General features: G+C 37.1%; 1 protein-coding gene across 12 annotated transcripts in view; it reads left to right on the top strand.

The window, feature by feature from the left end:
- DMD (dystrophin) overlaps positions 1-20,609 on the top strand; it is a 1,090,817-nt gene that overhangs the window by 671,561 nt on the left and 398,647 nt on the right. For all 12 annotated transcript variants that reach the window (XM_048288642.1, XM_048288670.1, XM_048288700.1 and 9 more), the window contains one exon: positions 14,528-14,703. In XM_048288642.1, the coding sequence (XP_048144599.1) occupies positions 14,528-14,703 (176 nt within the window). The remainder of the gene's footprint in view (positions 1-14,527; positions 14,704-20,609) is intronic.

Below are 20,609 nucleotides of genomic sequence, written 5' to 3'. Positions count from 1 at the left end.
GTCTTTTTTATATTGTGGTGCCTAGAACTGCACACAGGATGAGGGGAAGCTGCACCAGGGCAGAGCAGAGCAGGAAAGTCACTACTTTTAGAAACTTGGAAGTTTGCAGACATTATACATTATCCATAGAAAGCAAAAAGCATTTTGATTTTTACTTAAGTGTGACTCTTCCCTGTGCAATGTTACTTGATAGAAGTACAAGGGTACTTTTCCCCAAAGCCACTTTGCTGGAATCTAGTTCAGAGTAGCACCAAGTCCCCTCGTTGTCTATCACTCAGGGAAGCTGAGCATGTTAAAAAAATGTACAACTTCACACTTCTGCTTCCTAAATTTCTATGGGTCTAGTAAACCACCCATAACCCCTATTAAATATTTCAGTAAAGTAAAAAAAACCCCAAGGTTTGGGGGTTTTTTTGTTTCTCTTCATACCAAGTCTATGAAATAGTAACTCATCTTCAGAAAGAAGTACCATTTCCTGAATTACTTGCTTCCTGGGTCCCCATCCTTAATTGCTTCCTGGGTCCCCATCCTTAGCCTGGAATGCCTCTGTTCTCAACACATAGTTCTCTCAGATTTGATTCATTTATTTCAATTTCAATTTAATCTCTGGTTGAAGGTGTGAGAAGAGCCAAACTCCTGATGTTTTAAAACAGCCTGTTTCTCTTCTCCTTAAAGATCAGGATGTAGAGATGCATGTTTTTCACTGAAAGAAAACTTTCCAATAAACATATTGATCTGCATTTTGAAACTGTGGTGCTGTTCTGAGAAAAATGTTAAAATTAAAATATGCAATGAACACCAGTTCCTGAAAGTCTTACTATGTTTATACTATGAACTACTTTGAAGCAAGCTGACGAATTTAGTAATCAGAAATGAAATTATGGGAATATGTAAATTAGATATCCCTTGAGTAGCAACACTGGCATGCTTAGAAAAGCATTTGAATTAATAAAAGATCAGACCCCAATGCTGTAATTATGCTCTGAAGAAGGAACAAGATGGATTCACAGGCTAAGATACTGAAGAAGATAAAATGTAGCAGGGATCAAGAAACACCCCAGTGATTGTCCTAGGGAGTAAAGCCAGTCTACTTAAATTAAGATGATTCAGTTGGGACAGAAATCCTCTTCTCAGCACTAAAAGAGCAAAACCAGCAGCTCTTAGGAATCTAGAGATGATGGAGATATGAAGGGCAAGGGAAGGGTCAGCAAGATCTAAACAGAAGAAGAAGATGATGTGATGTCTGCTTACAAACAGTTGGTTTTTTGTCTGTCCCTTGCCACTGACATTCTCCCACAGGCTGGTCTCGTTCAGAGGGTTGAGACAAATTCTTCTTTAAGGGAGACAGGAGGAGGAGAAGCAGCAGGTAGATAATTAATTCTGGCTGCCAAAATCCTCTGGTAAATTATTTGCTGGGGGTTCTGAGGTCTGTCTTAAGTTCAGGACAGTTGACCTTGTGCTGTATGATCCTTCCAGCACTGGGCAGGGAAATAACATTGTTGCTATAATCAGATTCCTTCCTTTTCTTCTTGAAAACTGAGTGTTTCTGCTGGCTTGGTTTATTTTGTTCTGCTTTTAACCTAACTGAAATCTCAGGCAATATTTTAGTTGTGTCTCTCTTATCTCATTGGACCAATACCCATGGTTTGTTCCTGTTGTTGTAAGGCAAGGCCATAATGCTACGATGGATAACAGGAAAATTGTTAATTGGGGCTGTCCATGGTACCTAATACCACTTTACTTGCTTTGCACTTGAAGCTCCTGTATGTAAGCAGTTGCAAGCCTAAACTGATTCACCCTCTTGCCTACCACAGTAATTTTTCACAACTGGGAAGCCACTTTTGTAGGCTGGATATTGCTTAGGATACATTTATTCCTTTATAACTTGCTACAATTGCAGCCAAGTCAGTGTACACTGACTACTAGTCCAAATTTTTTTGCCATCATCTTCTTACAAGCAGGCAGAATGATATTAGTAGTAGGTTTTTCTATTTTTATCTGGTATGTGACTAATACTTAGTTTTGACAGAATAAAAAGTATTCAGAAACATTTCTTGTACGTGTCATAGATATATATTTTAAATATTAGTGATGTAGAACAAACACACAAGGATTTTCTGATTGAAAAATGTATGTACAATGTTTATTTGCTTTAAAATAAATTGTAAAGGATATGGATGAAAATTCTGACAGAGAGGGTTATACAAATATATTTTATACAAATATACAAATGTAAAAATATATTTATATATTATTCAAATACTTGAAGGGGGAGATATCTGCAGTAGCTTATATTAAAGGAGGCTATAAATGACCAACACTAGAGAGTCAACATGCATAGCTTGTTCAATATTTCCAATCTGCCACTTTCATGTAATGGGTTGGGTTCTTCCCATATGTGGAAGCACTGACAAATAACAATCTATAAATTTCAAAACAAAGAGGTAATATGCACAGGTTAAATATAATGTTTGAAAGAAAAACAGGATGCTGAGGCACATGTGTCTATTCCAGTGTTGCTGGGTTAATGAATAGAGATGACACTTTCCAGGTATAGATTCCACAGGAAAGCAATTGGGGTTTTCTAGTTTTTGGTGCACAGAAGGTATATAAGAAATAACTTGTGTTATGCAGAGGTCTGGATAGTTCTGTAAGAATCAGGAAAATCTGTGAAATCATAAAGATGTTGTAACTATTTGCTTTTAATTGAAAACAAGCAAAATAAATTAGTTTAAATGTGGCAGAAAAAATTAAGAACTGCATTCACATTGAGTTGGATTAAAATCACTTATTTAGCTAAAAATGTTGTTGTGATATTAAGATAAATCCATCAGTATTACTGATGTCCTTGAAAACTTAAGACTCGGCTGTGTTTGAAGAAACTAGGCCATGTTGTTATTTTTAATATACTGGGACCTATTATGTGAGTAGTTTTATTTCTGATAGATGGAAAGAATTGAACATGGAGGACACTTTTTTCTTATTGTTGACATTATTTTCTCAGTTATTGCTTTGCAGAGCAAGTAAGATATCAAAATGTTGCAAGTATCAGGAATTAAAAATAAACATGGTATCAAATTAGGCCAGAGTCTATCCTGTGCAGAAGTAAAATAAAAAGTTGTTTGACTGAGAATTGTCTTTATATTTTGATGCTACATCAGTATGGAAATTAATATATTACAGTGGCATTCAGTGGCGTGTGCTACAAAATCAGTGTGTAGGTTTTTGGGCTCAGAGTTGAATTTTATGCGCTTAACCTGAAGCATAATAGTTAGCATGCAGTAGCAGTAGAGTTTTTGCAGAAAAAAAAGTCTCTTCTTTCTCCCTGCAGTATTTCTAAATCAGTTCTAAAATTAAATTGAATTAATATACTAATAAGAAGCAACTGTGTAATTTGGGCTAGAAACACAAAATAGACCTCTGGTCATGCACTTTACAGTTCAATACTGAAATGACTTTCATCACAATTTTGTGTCACATTAGAAAGGGACAAGAAATGTGAATTTAAAGGTATATGGTTCATTTTAACAATTACATCTCGCTGGGAAAAATAGGAAAGTGATTTTCTTTTTATATTACTATTATTATTATTATTATTATTATTATTATTATTACTATTAATCTGGTGACTATCTTTATAAAACCACAAGGATTTAGTTTGATTGTGAAGTGTCAGCATTTGAAGACAATCCTGTTTATATAAATATTTTTTAAGATGACTAAATTGCCAAGGTCAGCTCTCACCTGAACCAATAATATATAATTTGTTTCAATGCTTATAAGCCACAGAGAGTGTTTTTGCAGTGAGTTGACCCTGGCTGGATACTAGCTGGCCACCAAAGCTGCTCTGTCACTCCCCTCCTCAGGTGGACCAGGGAAGAAAATATAATGAAAGGCTCATGGGTCAAGATAAGTACAGGGAGAGATCACTCACCAGTTGCTAACATGGGCAAAACAGACTCAACTTGTGGAAATAATTGTATTTATCACCAATTAAATCTGAGCAGGGCAATGAGAAGCAAACCCAAATCTTAAAACACCTTCTGCCACCCCTCCCTTCTTCCTAGGCTTTTCTTCACTCCTGAGTTCTCTACATCCCCACCTCCAGGGATACAAGTGGATGGGGAATTAACTGGGGCTCTGATTAGTGCATCACGCGTTGTCTCTGCTGCTCCTTCCTCCTCAGAGGGAGGACTCCTTACACTCCTTCCCTGCCCCAGGATGGTGTCATTCCCACAGTGTGCAGTTTGGGAACAGATTGCTCCAACATGGAGACACAGGTGCTGCCAGCCAGCCTGCTCCAGCATGGGCTCCTCTCTCCATGGGGCCACTGGTCCTGCCAGGAGCCTGCACCAGCACAGACTTCCCTCGTTTAGGCATCCCCCTGATCTGGAGTGGGATCCTCCATGGGCTGCAGGAGCACAGCTGCCTCACAATGATCTGCACCACGGGCTGCAGGGGAATCTCAGCTCCGGTGCCTGGAGCACCTCCCGCCCCTCCTTCTCCACTGACCTTGCTGTCCACAGGGCTGTCGCTCTCACGTATTATCACATATCCCACTCCTCTCTCTCACTTCAATTACACAGGATTTTATTTCCCTTGTTAACCATATTATCCCAGAGTTTCTCCCACGGATGGCTCAGCCTTGGCCAGCAGCGGGTCCACCTTGGAGATGAACTGGAGATGAATTTGGAATTATATTTGATAGCAGCACAGGTAGCAGTGGCAAGAATCGGGAATTTCTATAGCAACTTGAGGGGTGAAGTTACTAAGCCACTAAAATATATTAGACTATTATTGCTTTTTAAAGGGCAGCAGCATAGACTGAAGAATTTGTATAGGTAAAATAATGAAATTGCCACTTTTATGACTTGTCTTCTAAAGAATGAATTTGTCACTTTCTAGAGACAACAGGCACAGTCAAGGGATAAAGTCTGGATGAGATTAAAACTTTCAAATAAATCTGGAACTCTTGCTGATTTAGAAGCTTTTAGCAGAGTATAAGAAGTTGTATATCTCCATTTATTTTGTTAAAATATACAATTGTGGAGTAGCATTGTACCCAACTTTGTCTGTAGTATCAGTCATGGATAGTGCCAAATGCATCTGGGGAAACACTGGCCCTCATGTCTTCCTAACTAAACAGCACCAAAATATAGAAAAAAAAGAAGTAATACAGAGAGCAGGATGGAAAAGTAGTCTCTTAAGGCTCTCCAACCAAGCAGTTTGCATACCAAATCAAGCAATGTTGTAACCACTGGACTCTGCCTAGCAGGATGCTGAGGCCAGAAAGCTCAGTGAGGGTTTCCTAGGGCCGTGCAATTGGTCACATCCCAGAGTCCATTTCGGACAGCCCCGTGATCTGGCTCCGGCAGCCAGCAGTGTTACAATGCAGTGGATGGTAAAGAAGGCAGAGAAGAGTCTCTCATGAGGGTTTGGGATGGCTTTATTCACATCTTGTCCCAGCGATGCTCAGAGGTAGAGAGACAGCACGGTCTGGGTGGGACGGTTTTGTCAGGGGCCCAGGGGCGATCCCTGGGCGGGGTTGGGGTACAGAAGCAAATAGGGGGAAACCGAGGGAGTGGCCAAGGCTGGGGAGGGAACAAGAGGAACATACAGAATCACGGGGTTAACAGGCCACCACAAAGCAAAATTTTTATATTCTTTGTAAACTTTTTATATAAACTATTGCTTAAACCACAAATAATTCTATTTATAATTTTATTCAAAGTGAGAATGAAATCTCCTTTTTATTTTACAATATTTATTGTTTATACAGAAAACAGGTCTGCAGCAATTTTCCTCTGGTTTCTCATGTACGGCTGATATACAAAACAAGTAACACTGACAACATAAACCCAGGTCTGCTTCATAGGGAGAATCTGCCCAGAGCCTACTGTCACCTCTTTCAAATGCTGCTCTTGAACAGAGTTGATAGTAATATTCAAGCCATTATAATTATTTCAATTTATGCTAAGAAGAAAACACTGCTTTAAATTATTGTCAACTCCTTAGCAAACATTGACTTTTTTTCACTGTTTTTTCACCTCTTCCATCTGCATCAGCTATCCTGAATTTCTATAACTCAATAATAATAGCACAATAAGCAACATAAAGCACACCAAGAAACAAAGATCTCATAGCTGTTTGTCACAAAACAGCTAGGAAACAACATATACTCTTTGTTGATTGTTTTAATCCTAACAAAATTCCAGTAATGTGTCTCCAGATTAAATCACTGGGGTTTAACTGCCTAGAAAATTAATTTCTTCCTTATTTCTAATAGAATCTTGTAGAGAGGTACATACTTGTAATGGGTAAATTCATTCTGGTAACCAAATGCTAGCAAATTGTTTTAGGGATAGTTTTCCACCAGATGTTTTCACAGTTCTCTGATTTATATTGTTGCATCTGAGTAGGCACTCTTATGTCAACCTTATGGTTTTATGTGATTTAAGGCAGAAGAGAGATTTATGTAAATGACTGAAGATTAGAACAATTAATGTTGAGTTTAGGACTACAGTTTTCTTGAAGTGGTGCATAGTACCTTTATGTGCTTTTTGGAGCTGTACTTGCACTGAATGAAGGAGAGGCAATACATTATTTTTCTCTTAAATCATTTTGTGACTGTTAATTTTTCTGACAGAAATTAGCTTGTTTGTGGTATTTCTTCATGTTGCTGCAGGGCTTTTCCATAACAATAAATTATTGTTAAGTACGTTTGTCTACCACAATGGAAAGAGGAAGGTATTCCCAAGATTGCTCATAGAATAGTTTCTGATTAAGCTTATCAGTAAAATGCTATTTCTGTCAATGACAAGTGGAAATGAGGTTGCAGAAAGATTTGTGTGATATACGGTCAAGTTAACTGAGAAATAACAAATAAAGCAAAATTATGCCATTCGGGTACCCTCTTAGGTAAGTGGGTAAGGCTTCCTATGAATCTTTAATTTACATAATATGGGAAAAGAAATCAAACTTTAAAAGATTTACTTAAAATCCTCATCCCCTCAATTATTTTTCTTTTTTTTTTCTGTTTTAATTTATATTAGGAATATATCTGAACAAAGAATTTATCTTTTTTTCATACTGCTCAGTCAATTGTCATGAGCACTGTGAAAGGCATCAGGATAAAAGGTGACAATTAGAAATGTGATGATGTAATGTATTTGAAATTGCTGGGTGAATTCTTTAATCAATTTTACAAGTTACTTCTCTTTGTATACAAAAAGTTTAATCCTGGTTTCTTGGGGAAAAAACCAGCATAAACTGTATTAATTTTTCATAATATCTGTGATAGTTAAGTAAAAATGTAGGATTACTATCACAATATAGATCTTGAACAGTTAACAAGCATCCATTAAAAAAGACCAAAAAAATACTGATGCTTCAGTTAAAAAGTCCTAAAAACCTAAAACTCCATAATTTTTAATATTAACATATTTTTTATGCAGTAGGTAAAACTGTTATAGGATGGGATTTAACCAAATAGGGGGGTTTTGTCAAGTTTGTTTGTTTTTGGCAAGTTAAGGTTACTGGCAGCAGTCTAAACCAAAAAGAAGGACTTTAAAAAGAGAATCAAATATCAGTAAGAAACCATTTTGGTGAACATATTGTTCACATTCATTTTATTATTTAGGTAAAATACTCTGAACCAACAGGGATACACTGCTGCTTTTGAAATGCACGTGTTCAAGATGATTCACAAAGCATCAGCATGGCCCACATGAAGTAAAGGCATCTTTAGGTATCAAAAAATTTTCTGTACTGGACTTTGATACATGAAAGTGTCTGTAAAGTCCTTGTGCACAGTTGTGTAGAAATTTCTGCAGTGTAACTCTTAGATGTCATTAACCTGAGCATCACTGTGGGTCCTGTTAACAACCTGACTTCAAAGCATACACTGGTTGTCCATATCCAGGAGAAAGTTCCTTTGGCTCCTTGAATGATGCATTTTCTTAAAAATAAATGTATTGTGAAAAGAATATTAAAAGAAAAAGAGTGGTATAACATTGGAAAAAAGCTTAAATGGGTAGAAGTCCAAAAGCATAAGGATGGCAACTCCCAAAACACAAAATACTTCTCTTTGCAGTGATTTGCAGCAAGCTTGTAAACAGGATTAGCTCTAAGATCCTTTGTATAGCATTTTTTAGTTAATCTTTGGTTGTAGTTAGGGGAAGGTAAGCCTCAGGACTGATTAGGAGAGGGTTAAAAAGAAAATAATAGAGCAAGAAATAAAATGACAACACATGATAGAATCCTTGAAAAATTCAAACAAAAATAATAAAACAAAAAACAGCATGGGAAGGAAATTAGTAAAAGATGAGAGGGAAGACATGTATTTTACTGTTAGGTATTCCCTCAGAAAGGCTGAGGGAATTGGGATTGTTCAGCTTGGAGAAGAGAAGGCTCCGGAGTGACCTTATTGTGGCCTTTCAGTGCCTGAAAGGAATTTACAAGAGAGCTGGAAAGGGATTTTTTACAACAGTATGTAGTGACAGGACAAGGGGGAATGGCTTCAAACTGAGAGTAGTTTGAGATTGGATATTAGAAAGAAATTTTACACTGTGAGGGTGGTGATGCTTTGGATGCCCCATCTCTGGACGTTTTCAAGACCAGCTGGGCCAGACTTGAGCAGCCTGGTCTAGGGCAGGGTGTTGTTACCCATGGCAAGGGACTGGAACTAGTAGATCTTTAAAGTCACTTCCAGTCCAACCCATTCCATGATTCATTATATTCTTGTTCTCTCTCCTTTTCAGGGGATTCCTACCTCACATTTAGGCTATAAACTGAAAGCTCTTGCCAAGGTGATACTAGGAATGCCTGTAGATTTAGGGTCTCTCAGATCTTTAATTTTCTTAGGAAAGCAGCATACAATATAGTTGGAAATTATTTTCTAAAAGATAATGGTGTTACGAACAACTTTATCAACTTAGCCACAAGCAGTTTTGATTTGTTCAATAATTATCTTAAGAACAGCTTTATAAGTCACAGATATGCTAATATTGATGCAAAAACCCTTGAGTGTTTGGAGGTACAAATTGAATAGTGTTTTACATACACTTGGGGAGGTCAGAAGTGAAGCTGGAAGTGTCAAGTTAACTCCTATGAGAACTTATCTTTCCACTTTTTCCTTTTTTTTTTTTCCCTCATTTCCTTTTTTTCTTATGCTTGATTCAAAATATATCATAAAGCAGCAGCTCTTGTGTTGTCATTAAGCAGTTTCTTCTAGAAAGTACAAACGAGAACTAAAATTAATACCAGTAGTGAACGAGGCCAGAGTTTTCAAGCTGATCATGGGAAGTCCCCTGCTATTGCAGAGACAGCTCTTTTGACTGGTGAATATTTTCCCCTGTGCTTATCCCATATTTCTTTTTTTTTCTGTTCCACTTGGAAACAGTGTGAAGGAGTGTGTATAATTTTTCATTTTATTTAAATGTTGGAAAATAAAAAGAAAGTAATCTATTCAAAGATGCATCATATAAATGTTTTGGCAGTTATATGTTACTATCCTAAATGAGCTGAAATCATTATCAAAGTGTAAAACCCTCTGTATGAGAGGTAGAGGTCCTTCAATATAAAGTTTCTGCAATTTTTAGTCTGAGAGATTATTTAAACCTTAATTTAATGGTTGGCCATTTCCTGCTTATACTTGGGTATTAAAAGAAAGAAAAATTAAAGTGATGGGTATTTCTAATATCTTCTGCTTCTCTCAGTAGCTTAAAATGCAACACGTTTAAAACAAATATTGCATAAAAGTATCTTACTCAAAGTTGTGATTAGCTCAGGGTCTATGAATATAGAATGTAGAACAGTTTGGGTTGGAAGGGGCCTTTAAGGGTTATCTAGTCCAACGACCCTTCAATGAGCAGGGACATCTTCCACTAGAGCAGGTTACTCAGAGTCCTGCCCAGCCTGACCTTGAATATTTCTAGAGATGGGACATCTATCACCTCTCTGGACAAGCTGTTCCAGTATTTCACAACCCTCATTGTGAAAAGTTTCTTTCTTGTATCTATATAGTGAGGTCTTTTCTGAGTCTTTTCATTCTTAATATCACATAAAAATATAATTTTTAATTAAATTTGTTGGCTCACTCTGTTCATAAAGTGAAACTATGTAATTGCAAGTGTAAGTATCTCCAATGGCCTTTTGAGTAAGCTGGGAATCCAAAGGGCAATGTGCCCTTTTGCTTTGCATTTCTGTATGAAGAGCTGAAAGTGCAAGTGAAGGTGCCGGAAACATTCACAGTCAGTATTCCTCCTGGAGAACCATAAACCGTAAGGCCATGGGAGGCAAGGTTGTGCAGGCTCCCAGCAGTTCGCCATCGTGCAATGTGTGGCAAGGCTGGAAGGGGATGTTAGCAGGAAACTATAGCGGCTGGCAAATTTTAGATAATAATATAAGTTGTGAAAAACATCTTTGTGGTTAATAGCTCTGGGATGGGTGTAGGAAAATGTGGCTTTGAGAAAAGCAGTTAAAAAACTTTTGTTCTCTTCATACAAAAATTCTTTTTAAAAAATCTAAATGTCTTCATGGGAGGCAGTGCTTTGTGCAGTACCCATTACCAACAAAAATCTTTTTCGTGGGCTGTGGAATCCAGGAAAACTTCATCAGCACATGTGTTTCTTCATCAGCACATGTGAAAAGTGTCAAATGCATAGAGTACTTGGAAAAAAAGCATCTCAGATTGAGTACTTTATGGTGATCTAAGATGCTGATGGCCAGAAGGCTTCTCTCATGTTATGGTGGGAAGTTCACACTTCAGCTTCCTACGCATCCTGTGCAGGGCTCCCATTCCAGCATTAAGGATCTTAAGTTCCAAGACCACCCCTGCCACTGAGCCAGCTATTTTCTTTTTTACTTTTTAAGGCCTATTACATAATACGTCAGAGGATAAATGAGAAAATTCTTTTGTTTAACTTTGTGTCAATTGAAGTAAGTGTGGAAATCACGGACCAGTTGCTGTTTTGTGTTTGTGTATGCTGGGGGAGGGAGAAAACCTAATTTATGATGCTGTGAGCACAGGAAAAAGGGTCAGAGTATTTAAATGGGCTTTCACTTAGCATTTCACTTTATAGTACTATACTGACTGATTGTTGTTTCTGTCATTTAGAAAAATGGAAACATAGATAACAAGTAATTTCTACAAAATTTGCTTCTAAAAGCTTCAGAGTTCTAGAACTAGAATTTCCCTTCTTTGTTCCCCTTGCCTTTGTGGGAACCTAGAATGCAGAGAATATTTCTCGGCCTGTTTTGAGAGGTTTTACCCCTCTGGACAGTACTGTTTTTGACCTTTGTCCATAGGAAAATTTGCCTAGCCTCTAGGAAGAATTTGAATCTACAATGGTGTGAATTAGGTGATAGAATACTATGTGAGATTATCACAGGGTGAAAAATTTAGAGTTTTTAGGTCTATTTGCATAGTAAATAGATAGAAGTAGAAAAACCTCAAAATGGAAGATAAGTTGTAGTTAAAAGCTTCTTTCTCCTTCTTCACTAACTCCATATTTTGCAGCAACAGTGGTTTGGGATGATTGGATAAAGAATTCCACAGTTCCTGTCTACATGATTTAGGAACTTGTTGGACATGGGTAAAAAAGTGGAAATATCTTGTGTTTTAAGCTTTCATTGGATAATTCACCTTTAAAAAGGCTGGGAGATCTTGATAAGTTGTCTTCTTGCTGCATTCTCTGCTCTGTGCTATGTCTAAGCCATGCCAGTGGCTTGTACTCCTTAGATAAGAATTAATAAACACCTGTCTGGAGACTGAGAAGCATGAAGTCCCATTTGCCTCCTTTTTTCTCCTGGCAAAAATCTGAACGTCTCCCCCATCAGGGAAGACAACAATTAATGATGCAGACAGCGTTAGCCTTGATCTCCTACTCCAAATGAATGGGCCTCTGCATAGAAGTAGAAGCTTTGTTCTGAGTTATTTTTCGGTAGGTACTATGGATCTGATCTTCATACATGTGCATGCAGTAGCACAAAGGTCTCAAGTGCCTAGCTGGAAACAAGCCACTTATTCTAATATATTTTTTCTCAAACTATACATTGTTTTGATTTACCCATGTAATGATCCCTACTGCACAATGCCAAGGCTCTAGTGCTAAAAACAATGTGAAATACAGTGAAAATGTGCAAACACTCGGTACTCATTTTAAGATGGACATTACCAAAAGAGAAGTGTGTAGTGGAAAGACCAATTCAGACTTGCAAGAGTAGGCAATATTTGCATTTAGACAAAAGACCTAGCCATTGCTTCTGTTTATTCCTAATAGTGAAATCATATACCTGAAAATAACAATCAAAAGTTGGAGCAGGTGTTTTCGTATTAATGTGCATCCTAGAAATAAAAAAAATCTAATACGTCAAAGTAAGAGGCTTTTATGTGTCTTTTCTGGGTCTTAGAAAATCTTGCAGTTTCTGATACAAAGTTTAAGATACAAAGGTATCTTAAAAACCTTATGTATTCCATAGGCAAAGCAATTGTGCTGGGACACTGTGGGGCAGCAGGGTGGTTGAGGTGACGTGACTGGAGTGTTACGTAGCTTGCAAGGATCCTGCAGAAAAATGTTTCTCATCCTATCCAAACGTAATAAAATGGGATGCAGGTTACTGCCATGTTATGCTCATTACAGCTACTTATTCTGAAACTGTGGGTCTTGAAAATAGTTTGGATAAAAAACCCCAACACATCAGCAGAACTCAGTTTTTACTGACAGGGATCTAAGAAAGGGATAATTTGGAGGTGGTGTGTGTGTGTTTGTGTGTGTTTGTGTGTGTGTGTGTGCACTTTAACAACCTAAAAAGAAACTGTAAGAAAACCAAACAAAAGCGTAGTAAGAATAAGCTAAACCTCTGCTTCAGCTCTGACTCCTGTCCAGGACTGTGGGTAAACACCACAGCAACCTGCCGACACTGACCTTTGGGGCCCAGGCTCTGCTGGTGTTGGTGTTCAAGGTGTCCCTGTAAAATTTGCGGAAAAGCTGAAACAGGGCATTCAAGTAACTCTGTGCAGTTTAATGAATGAGTAGCTGGCAACTGAGTTTTGATCACATTAGAACAAGTAAACTCCCAGAGAGGTTCAGTTTGTGAACTTCAATCATAACTTCATGACCAAACGTATGTATTTAAAAAAGCATGAGGAATAGTTACGGTCATCTTTTACATTCCTGGAAAGTTGTATCCTGCCAATTTTAACTGTTTCATGGACAAATTTTATTTAACATTAGTATGCAGGTTTTCTGGCCTGCTCTGCAGTTTGTATTATGCATTTAGAGAGAGAAAGCAAACATCTAATTTTGTTCCAGATTGATATACTGAAGTATTTGGTTTCCCCCAGAAAAGGTAGATTCAGCATTTTACTGGAAAGCCCTTGTATGTAGATAGGATCTAGACACGCTTCCTGAGATTGTGAAAATCTGTCATAAGTATTAATATCACAGTGTAGACTGGTGACGTAATTTCAGTTCCTGCTCATTTTAGCAGTAAACTGTTGAAAATTATTTTACACTTTTCTTCTTGTTTTCTGAGGAATTCAAGGGAAAAATACTCATGATCTACTGATGACTAAAAATATGTAAATATTGATTATTTATAAATATGAACTTGCTTCAAGCGGCATACATTGTTAAAATCTAAGCTACAGATTCAGAACTGTGTTGTTTTTAAACATGAAGTAAGGTAGCTACAGGAATACATCAGGAAAAATTATTTTCTTTTATCATAAAAGATGCAGGAAAAATGTATCCCAGTGCATTTAGTAAAAGTTGATAATGATCCATATCAGTTATATTTTGGTCGTTTTTAATTGTGTGTGTAAGTAGAAACATTGCAATACTTTTTCTTAGGAGTGTAGTCCCCCCGAGTCGTGTTTAAAAAAAAAAACAAAAAAAAAAACCCAATTAACAAACACCAAACTCCAAACCAAACCTAACAAACAACAGCAGCAAAAACAAAACCAACCCCCCCAAAAAAACCCAAAGCAAAACCAAAAACAAGCCCGAAACAAACAAACAAACAAAACCAAAAACCACAAGAGAGAATGGGTTATTAGGCTTCTCACAACTGGAGAAAAATATGTTCCTTAATGGAATCAGAAGTTTTTCAGTCTCTGTTTCCCTGACACTGCTTATTTGAGTTGATAGCTAATAGGATCTTCACACATTGTGGAGTTTAAATCTTCCAGTGCTTTGTAGGCTATTAAATATGTGTGATATATACATTTGGGTGTGTAGAAGTACATTTGTTCACAAGTTTTACTTATTAATTGATGTGCAGAATATTACTCTAATGATCTCTAGCAGACAGCAATATAGGAGGGGATAAAAGCCTGCAGAGATGTACTGAAAGGTATTGGTTACAAAATGATGAGATGTCTTTATGTCTACTCATCCTTGGATTTTTCATTTGGAATTCAAAGAGTGAAAACTTTCACCTCTTTCCATCTGGCCAGTATGTGATGAAGCATTTTTTTCATGCTTAACTTCCTTATGAAGACGTGAATATGTTGGGTATTTTGCAGGAGCTTCAGGATGGCATTGGGCAGCAGCAAACTGTTGTCAAAACATTGAATGCAACTAGTGAAGAGATTATTGAGCAGTCATCAACAGCAGATGCCAAGGTGCTGAGGGAACAACTGGAAAGTTTGAATACCCGGTGGAAGGAGATCTGCAGACAGTTGGTGGAGAAAAAAAAGAGGTAGGTTAAAAGAGGGTAAAAATATTGTGAAATTATTTTTTGTTATTTTAGATTTGATTCTGGTTTGAACTTTCAAAGGAACTCTCAGCTTCTAGAGTTCTCAAATATATAAGGAATTATCAGTAATTAAATTTTACATCCTATAACTTGTTCATACATTATAATTTGTTTCTTTTCTACTCCTGTCAGTGACCACCACTCCCTTCCATACTCCCTATTTTTATATTTTAACTCCTAATGTTTAAAAAAAACAAACAAGCATACATAATTGCTCAATTTTGAGCTAGAACAATCCATTTACAGAAGTTACAATTGGTTTATAGTCTTTTTGCTTGTTTGTATCTTATTAAAGCACATCTCTGTAGTACTAATAATACCTTGGTTGATTTATACAGGTAATCCTAATCTAGTTGATCTATCAAAATTAATGCCATTGACATCTACATTTCATATGCTGGATAAAAAGAATGGATTTATCAATTTGGTGTTATTTATGATCACTTTTAGATCAATTTCTGATGCAGTCACAGAAAGCTAGAGTGTTTGAGTTAGAGATAATATAAAAATGGTTTTATACCTTTAAAAAGAGGATTTCCTCTGTTCAACTAGGTTTTATTAAAGAATATGTTTTTGACCTAGATGCTAGGCCTAACTGGATATGCCATTCTGCTTTAAAATACAGTAGAAAATACAGGTAGAGTTTTCTTCATGCATGTTTTTTTAAACCCCAGAAAATTCTTTATAGAGGTACATTAATGAGTGCTGGAGATGTCCTAGAAGAACTGGTAGTGGTGCAACAAGTTTTTTTACTTCTGATATGTTACATACCATTTTTTGTTCAGAGCCATGGGGGAGAAAAAGCTGTGAAAATGTTTACTAGAGTCATAAGGGAGTGTCCTGAAAGGTTATTACTGACTCTAATTATGATTAAAGTTTCACTTGTTATCAGTCATTGGAACAGGCTGCCCATGGAAGTGGTTGAGTCTCCATGGAATCATAGAATGGTTAAGGTTGGTAGGAGTCTTAAAGTTCATCGAGCTCCAACCCTCCTGCCATAGACAGTGAGCCTTTTACTAGATCAGATTTCTCAGTGTTCCATCCAGCCTGGATTTGAACACTTCCAGGGATGTGAACTCCGCAGTCTGTCTGGACAACCTGCATCGGTGCCTCACAATTCAGAAGCAAATAATTTCTTGATAATGTCGACTCAAAACCCTCTTTTATCTTAAGGCAATTCCCCCATGTCCTATCACTACATTCCCTTGGGAAAAGCCTCTTTCCAGCCTTCCTGTAGTCCCCCTTTAGGTACTGGAAGGTGCTATAAGGTTTCCCAGTGGTATTTAAAAGACATGTAGATGTGTCACTTAGGGACATGGTTTAGTGATGGGAGTGCTGGGTTAACGGTAGGACTCAATGATCCCAAAGGTCTTTTCCAACCTAAGTGATTCTGTGTTAAAAGAACAAGATGCAACAAGTAATCTACAGCTGTCAGAAGCTTCAGGGATGCTTTAAATAATTCTTTCTGCTGTATTTCCAGGTGTTGATGGTACTGTTGCTTGTTACACAAGGGAATCCTTGGCCTTTATTTGTCACATTAAAAGCTGTTCTTTTGTACATTGGAAACCCATCTGTGTTTCCAAGCATTAACTTGTTATATAAGTGCTAACACTTACAAAACAATAACACATCATTTTAACAACCCTGTAATCTGCTCCGGCAACACAGAAGAAAGAGATTGGTGGTTGAGCTTTGCCTGAGAATATGAAATATGTTTCTGTTCTGATTAAGATTGTTGTTGTTCATTCCTTCATTTATCAGTAGAAATGTCTAACTGAATGCTCTTTTGGCTCAATGCAGTGTTAGTAATATTACATGGAGTTTCTTGGCACACCCCACATTTTAAGGGAGACTAGGATTTGTTAAGTGGGAATAATCCAGTTATGTTCCCCAGGTGAAGGTTCTTAAGTAAACACTTGCATATGCATTCCTCCTTTTGGTCTGTTTGGTATGTTGACTGATTGGTTTGTTTTCCTCTGGAACAGCAGCTTGTGTAATTTTGAGGAAAATGATTGCAGAGACCTCAGTTAGTGAACTTTGCGTGAAGAAACGCATTGCACCAGGAGGAATAGAGATTGTGTTGTGTTAAACTGATGTAAATGTTCCTGGTGTACTCACTCTAGTGAGACTAATGTGCATCAGGATACTTCTATTCATCACCCAGTCTTCTGGGCTGTGTCAGAGCCAGGAAATGCTTTTTGCTCCCAGGTCTTGGAAACATATCCTACCCTAGCTTCTGCCACCACATATGTGGCATTTTGTTTTCTTCATCTTTTTACTACTCTAGAGTGGATTTTCAAAGGAAAGAAACCTAATTGCCAGGAAAAAGTGGTGTGTTCTAAGTAGGTCTCAATTATTGATGAACCTGGGCATGAAAAGACCATAGGCTTATCAGCTGCACAGTCTTTATATAGCCATGGTGTCATGGGATTTTCATAACTCTTATGACATCTATAAGTTTTTCATTATTTGTCCTAATTTGGTTTTGGGTACAGTCAGGTTCTCTCTTTTTAAGACTTGAAACCCATGTCATCCAAAATGCTTTAATTTATCCTTAAGATCAAAGCATGAGGTAAACAAAAGTTGAAGTGGGTTCTACTTGCAGTCCAGAAGAGCTAATATAGTCATGGCATTGCCCAATGCGTGTGTTGGTACTATGTCAAATTTATTTAAGTATCTCAGTAGAATATAAATTACAAGAAATATGGGTCAATTGACATATTATGAGTTCTCTTTTTCAGAATAGCTTTAATAGACTTATATAAAAAGGCACCTGCAAAGTCAGAATGCTTATATCCTGGCTCACAGAAGTTTTAATAGTCCTTTTATATTTGTCTATGTTTCCTAAAAATTAAATTTTCATAGTTAAAAGAATTTTATTTTTATGAAGGGGATTCTAATATTTTTTTAAAGTCAATTTTGAGAATGAGAAAGTGGAAGCATAGTTTAAAACCATATTGGAAGAAGGTGGTGCTGAAGGGAGAGCAGACTGGATATAATGCATTTTCATATAATAATTTCAAAGAAAAATAAAATAGATATTAGCATTTAGAACCTTCTGCAAATCAGAAAAGAAAACTGACTCTAAATTTTTAATAGGTTTCAAGTTTTATTCTTTGTAGTTAATACATTATGCTCTGCTTTAAAGTTGATTCTCAGTAGCTCAGAGGAGTAGTAATCGACTGAAATTTTGTTTTCTATTAAATTATTTGCTCAGCAGATCTCAAGATAAAGTGTCAAGAAATTAGCAATTGAATGGACTCCAGAAATGAAATCTGTTAGTGATTTCAGATTCAAGTGTAATGTTGCTATGCATTATTTAGCAAGGAAAATTTATATACTGTAAACTCTGGTTTTGCTATTTGCTTACCCAGATGAAAGAAATTGATTTTGATAATCCTGCACAGTTTTATATGAGGACTTGAAATTTTATGTGGGGCATTGACAGTCCCTTCTAGACATATTTTTCAAGCTGAATTCAAAGATCAGTAGGGGCTGAGGGGAGGAGGGGAGCAACTACAGGAGTAACAGAAAGCAGTACAGGTATTTTTAGAAGGTGCATGAATGTGAGAATTTAGTTGGAGACAGGAGGTGTATGGTGACATTTCCAAGAATGCCGATGACATTATGCCTCAGGTAGTCAAAGGTTGATTTGATAGTGGGAACTCCAAAACTGAGCAGATGGGCAACAAGTGGCAGATGATCTTCATCAGAGACAAATGTGAGGCAAGGAATATTTCAGACAAACAGACTATCCCATACTTAAATGATGCTGAGTTTGTTACAACTCTAGAAAGTGATCCTGACCTTATTACTGACAGTGTTTGCTGGCACAAGATGGAGTGGCAGCAAAAAAAAAAAAAGCCATAACAATTTAGGCTGCATCAGTAAGGGTATTACAAACAAAAAAAATGCTGTTTTGCTGATATCAAACATCATGGTGTACTCATGTTGGTTACTATGTGTAGATCTTTGCACATGTCAAAGGATATAAAGGGTACACAGAAAGTATTCACAGAGGCAGGCAGATAAAATGAGCCAAGGTTTGGAGTGGCTGTGCTGTGAGGAGCGACTAAGAAGGTGGAGATCTTCAATCTGGAGAGAAATCTCAGAAGGCATATGACTGAGGTTTACAAAGGTGAACTGATGGGTAAATTAAATGCGGAATAAAATGTTATTGACCTAATTCCTCAGTACTAGAAGTAAAGATTACTTGCTGGAAATGTAAGAGGTGGTAAAATGGATTTAAGATTTACATTATGGTTTCTGAATGTCTGAGATGTGCTGGCCACAGAAGGTTATGGAGGAAATTATCATGACTCAGCCTTACAGAATTCTTAACCTAATGACTGTGGATCCTTAGAGAATATGTGGTGAATGGAGTAAAGAAAGTGGCTGGTCTTCTGTGTTCCCCTTAACCACCATCTCTTGTTACCAATGCTGGTGGCTCTCTGTTGGGCTTTTCTGAAACACGAGGGTATTTTTCATGTTCTGGTGCACTGATTATATTTTGGGGAGGGGAGGAGAAATTCTACAAAATTGCTTTGTCAGTTTTCCTGAGGTTGCACAGTTAAATGGTCTATTATTTATTTGTAGGAAAATACAATACCATCAGTGCATTGATAAAGACCTTGTAAATTCAAAATATTTCCTGTCACCACCATGAACCCCATGGTTAGTTGACTTGAAAAGGGGAGATTTAAACAGGATGTAATTCAAAGAGTTTCAACATGTTAATCCAGTTTTCATAAATAATTTGGAATAAATATTAAACTACCTGAATAATAAGAACTGTAAACCAGATCAAAACCATTATATTCCATAAATAACTGAAACTGATCGTAGGTTCACTAGATGCTAATATTAATCTCAGTGACAGACTGGCAGTTTTAATGAATAAGAATTATTTGGACCACAAAAGGTCAACTTAATTAAAAACAGACAAGAAAACAAACTAAATCTCAAAACAATTTGAGGAACCTGTACTGCTCTTCAGTAAAAAGAAGCTGGTTTTCAGTTTTAAAAGGTCAAATGCTGATCCCAAGCAAAGCACAGACTTAAGATTGACTTTGACTCTCCTTTCTTTGGTACTGAAGATCAAGAGGTTATGCTTAAGTTATGTTTGCTTAGGATGTTATCTCCCACTTGCCTTTATCTAAGAGTTTCAAAGCTGTAGAAGTTTGAATTCAGTGTTTAAAGTTTCTGTATCTTGCAGTCTAATCCATCCAGCTAAAAATTAGATGAGAATGTAATTTTAACACATCTAGTCATTTTATCTTACTGAAAACTTTGAAATAGACCAGGCAGTTGAATAAAGTGGGACTTGATTGAAAGTCTGATACACTGGTAGTTAGCAAATTGGGAATTTAATTGAGTTTTTGTTAACATTTTGCTACAAAAGACGTGTTTTGGAAAAGTTGGAATTTGTACTCTAGTAGTGTTACTCTGAAAGAGAGACTTTGGAGACCATGGGAAGTCACAAAGGCCCTTTGAATAGATGCTACTAAGCCCAGGCAAAAGAGGGGAAATACAAAGCTTCTCCTTCTTCATACTCCAGCATTTTGAATACTGAATCTTCTAAACTGAACCGACAGAAGTTCACTCTGCCTTTTCATCCCCTCAGTCGCATCAGGCCGTACCATGCTGTGTCTGCTCTGAGACATGCCTCTGGGACATCTGAGTTTTGGATGATTTAGGGATGTGGTGACTTGCCATTAGGGCCACTGTGTGCAGCAAGCCCCAGGGCTGTGGCTGCAGCTTGGTGCTGCTCTTTCAGGAACCCATGGGCCAGGCAGGGATAGCCAAGGGAACATACATAGGAGGAGAAGCAACATCTCACATAGGTGCTT

The sequence above is a fragment of the Corvus hawaiiensis genome, chromosome 2 (assembly GCF_020740725.1).
Source record: "Corvus hawaiiensis isolate bCorHaw1 chromosome 2, bCorHaw1.pri.cur, whole genome shotgun sequence".
NCBI lineage: Eukaryota > Metazoa > Chordata > Aves > Passeriformes > Corvidae > Corvus > Corvus hawaiiensis.
Note: the sequence above shows the minus strand (reverse complement) of the source record. Positions and strands in the feature narration are given on the sequence as shown.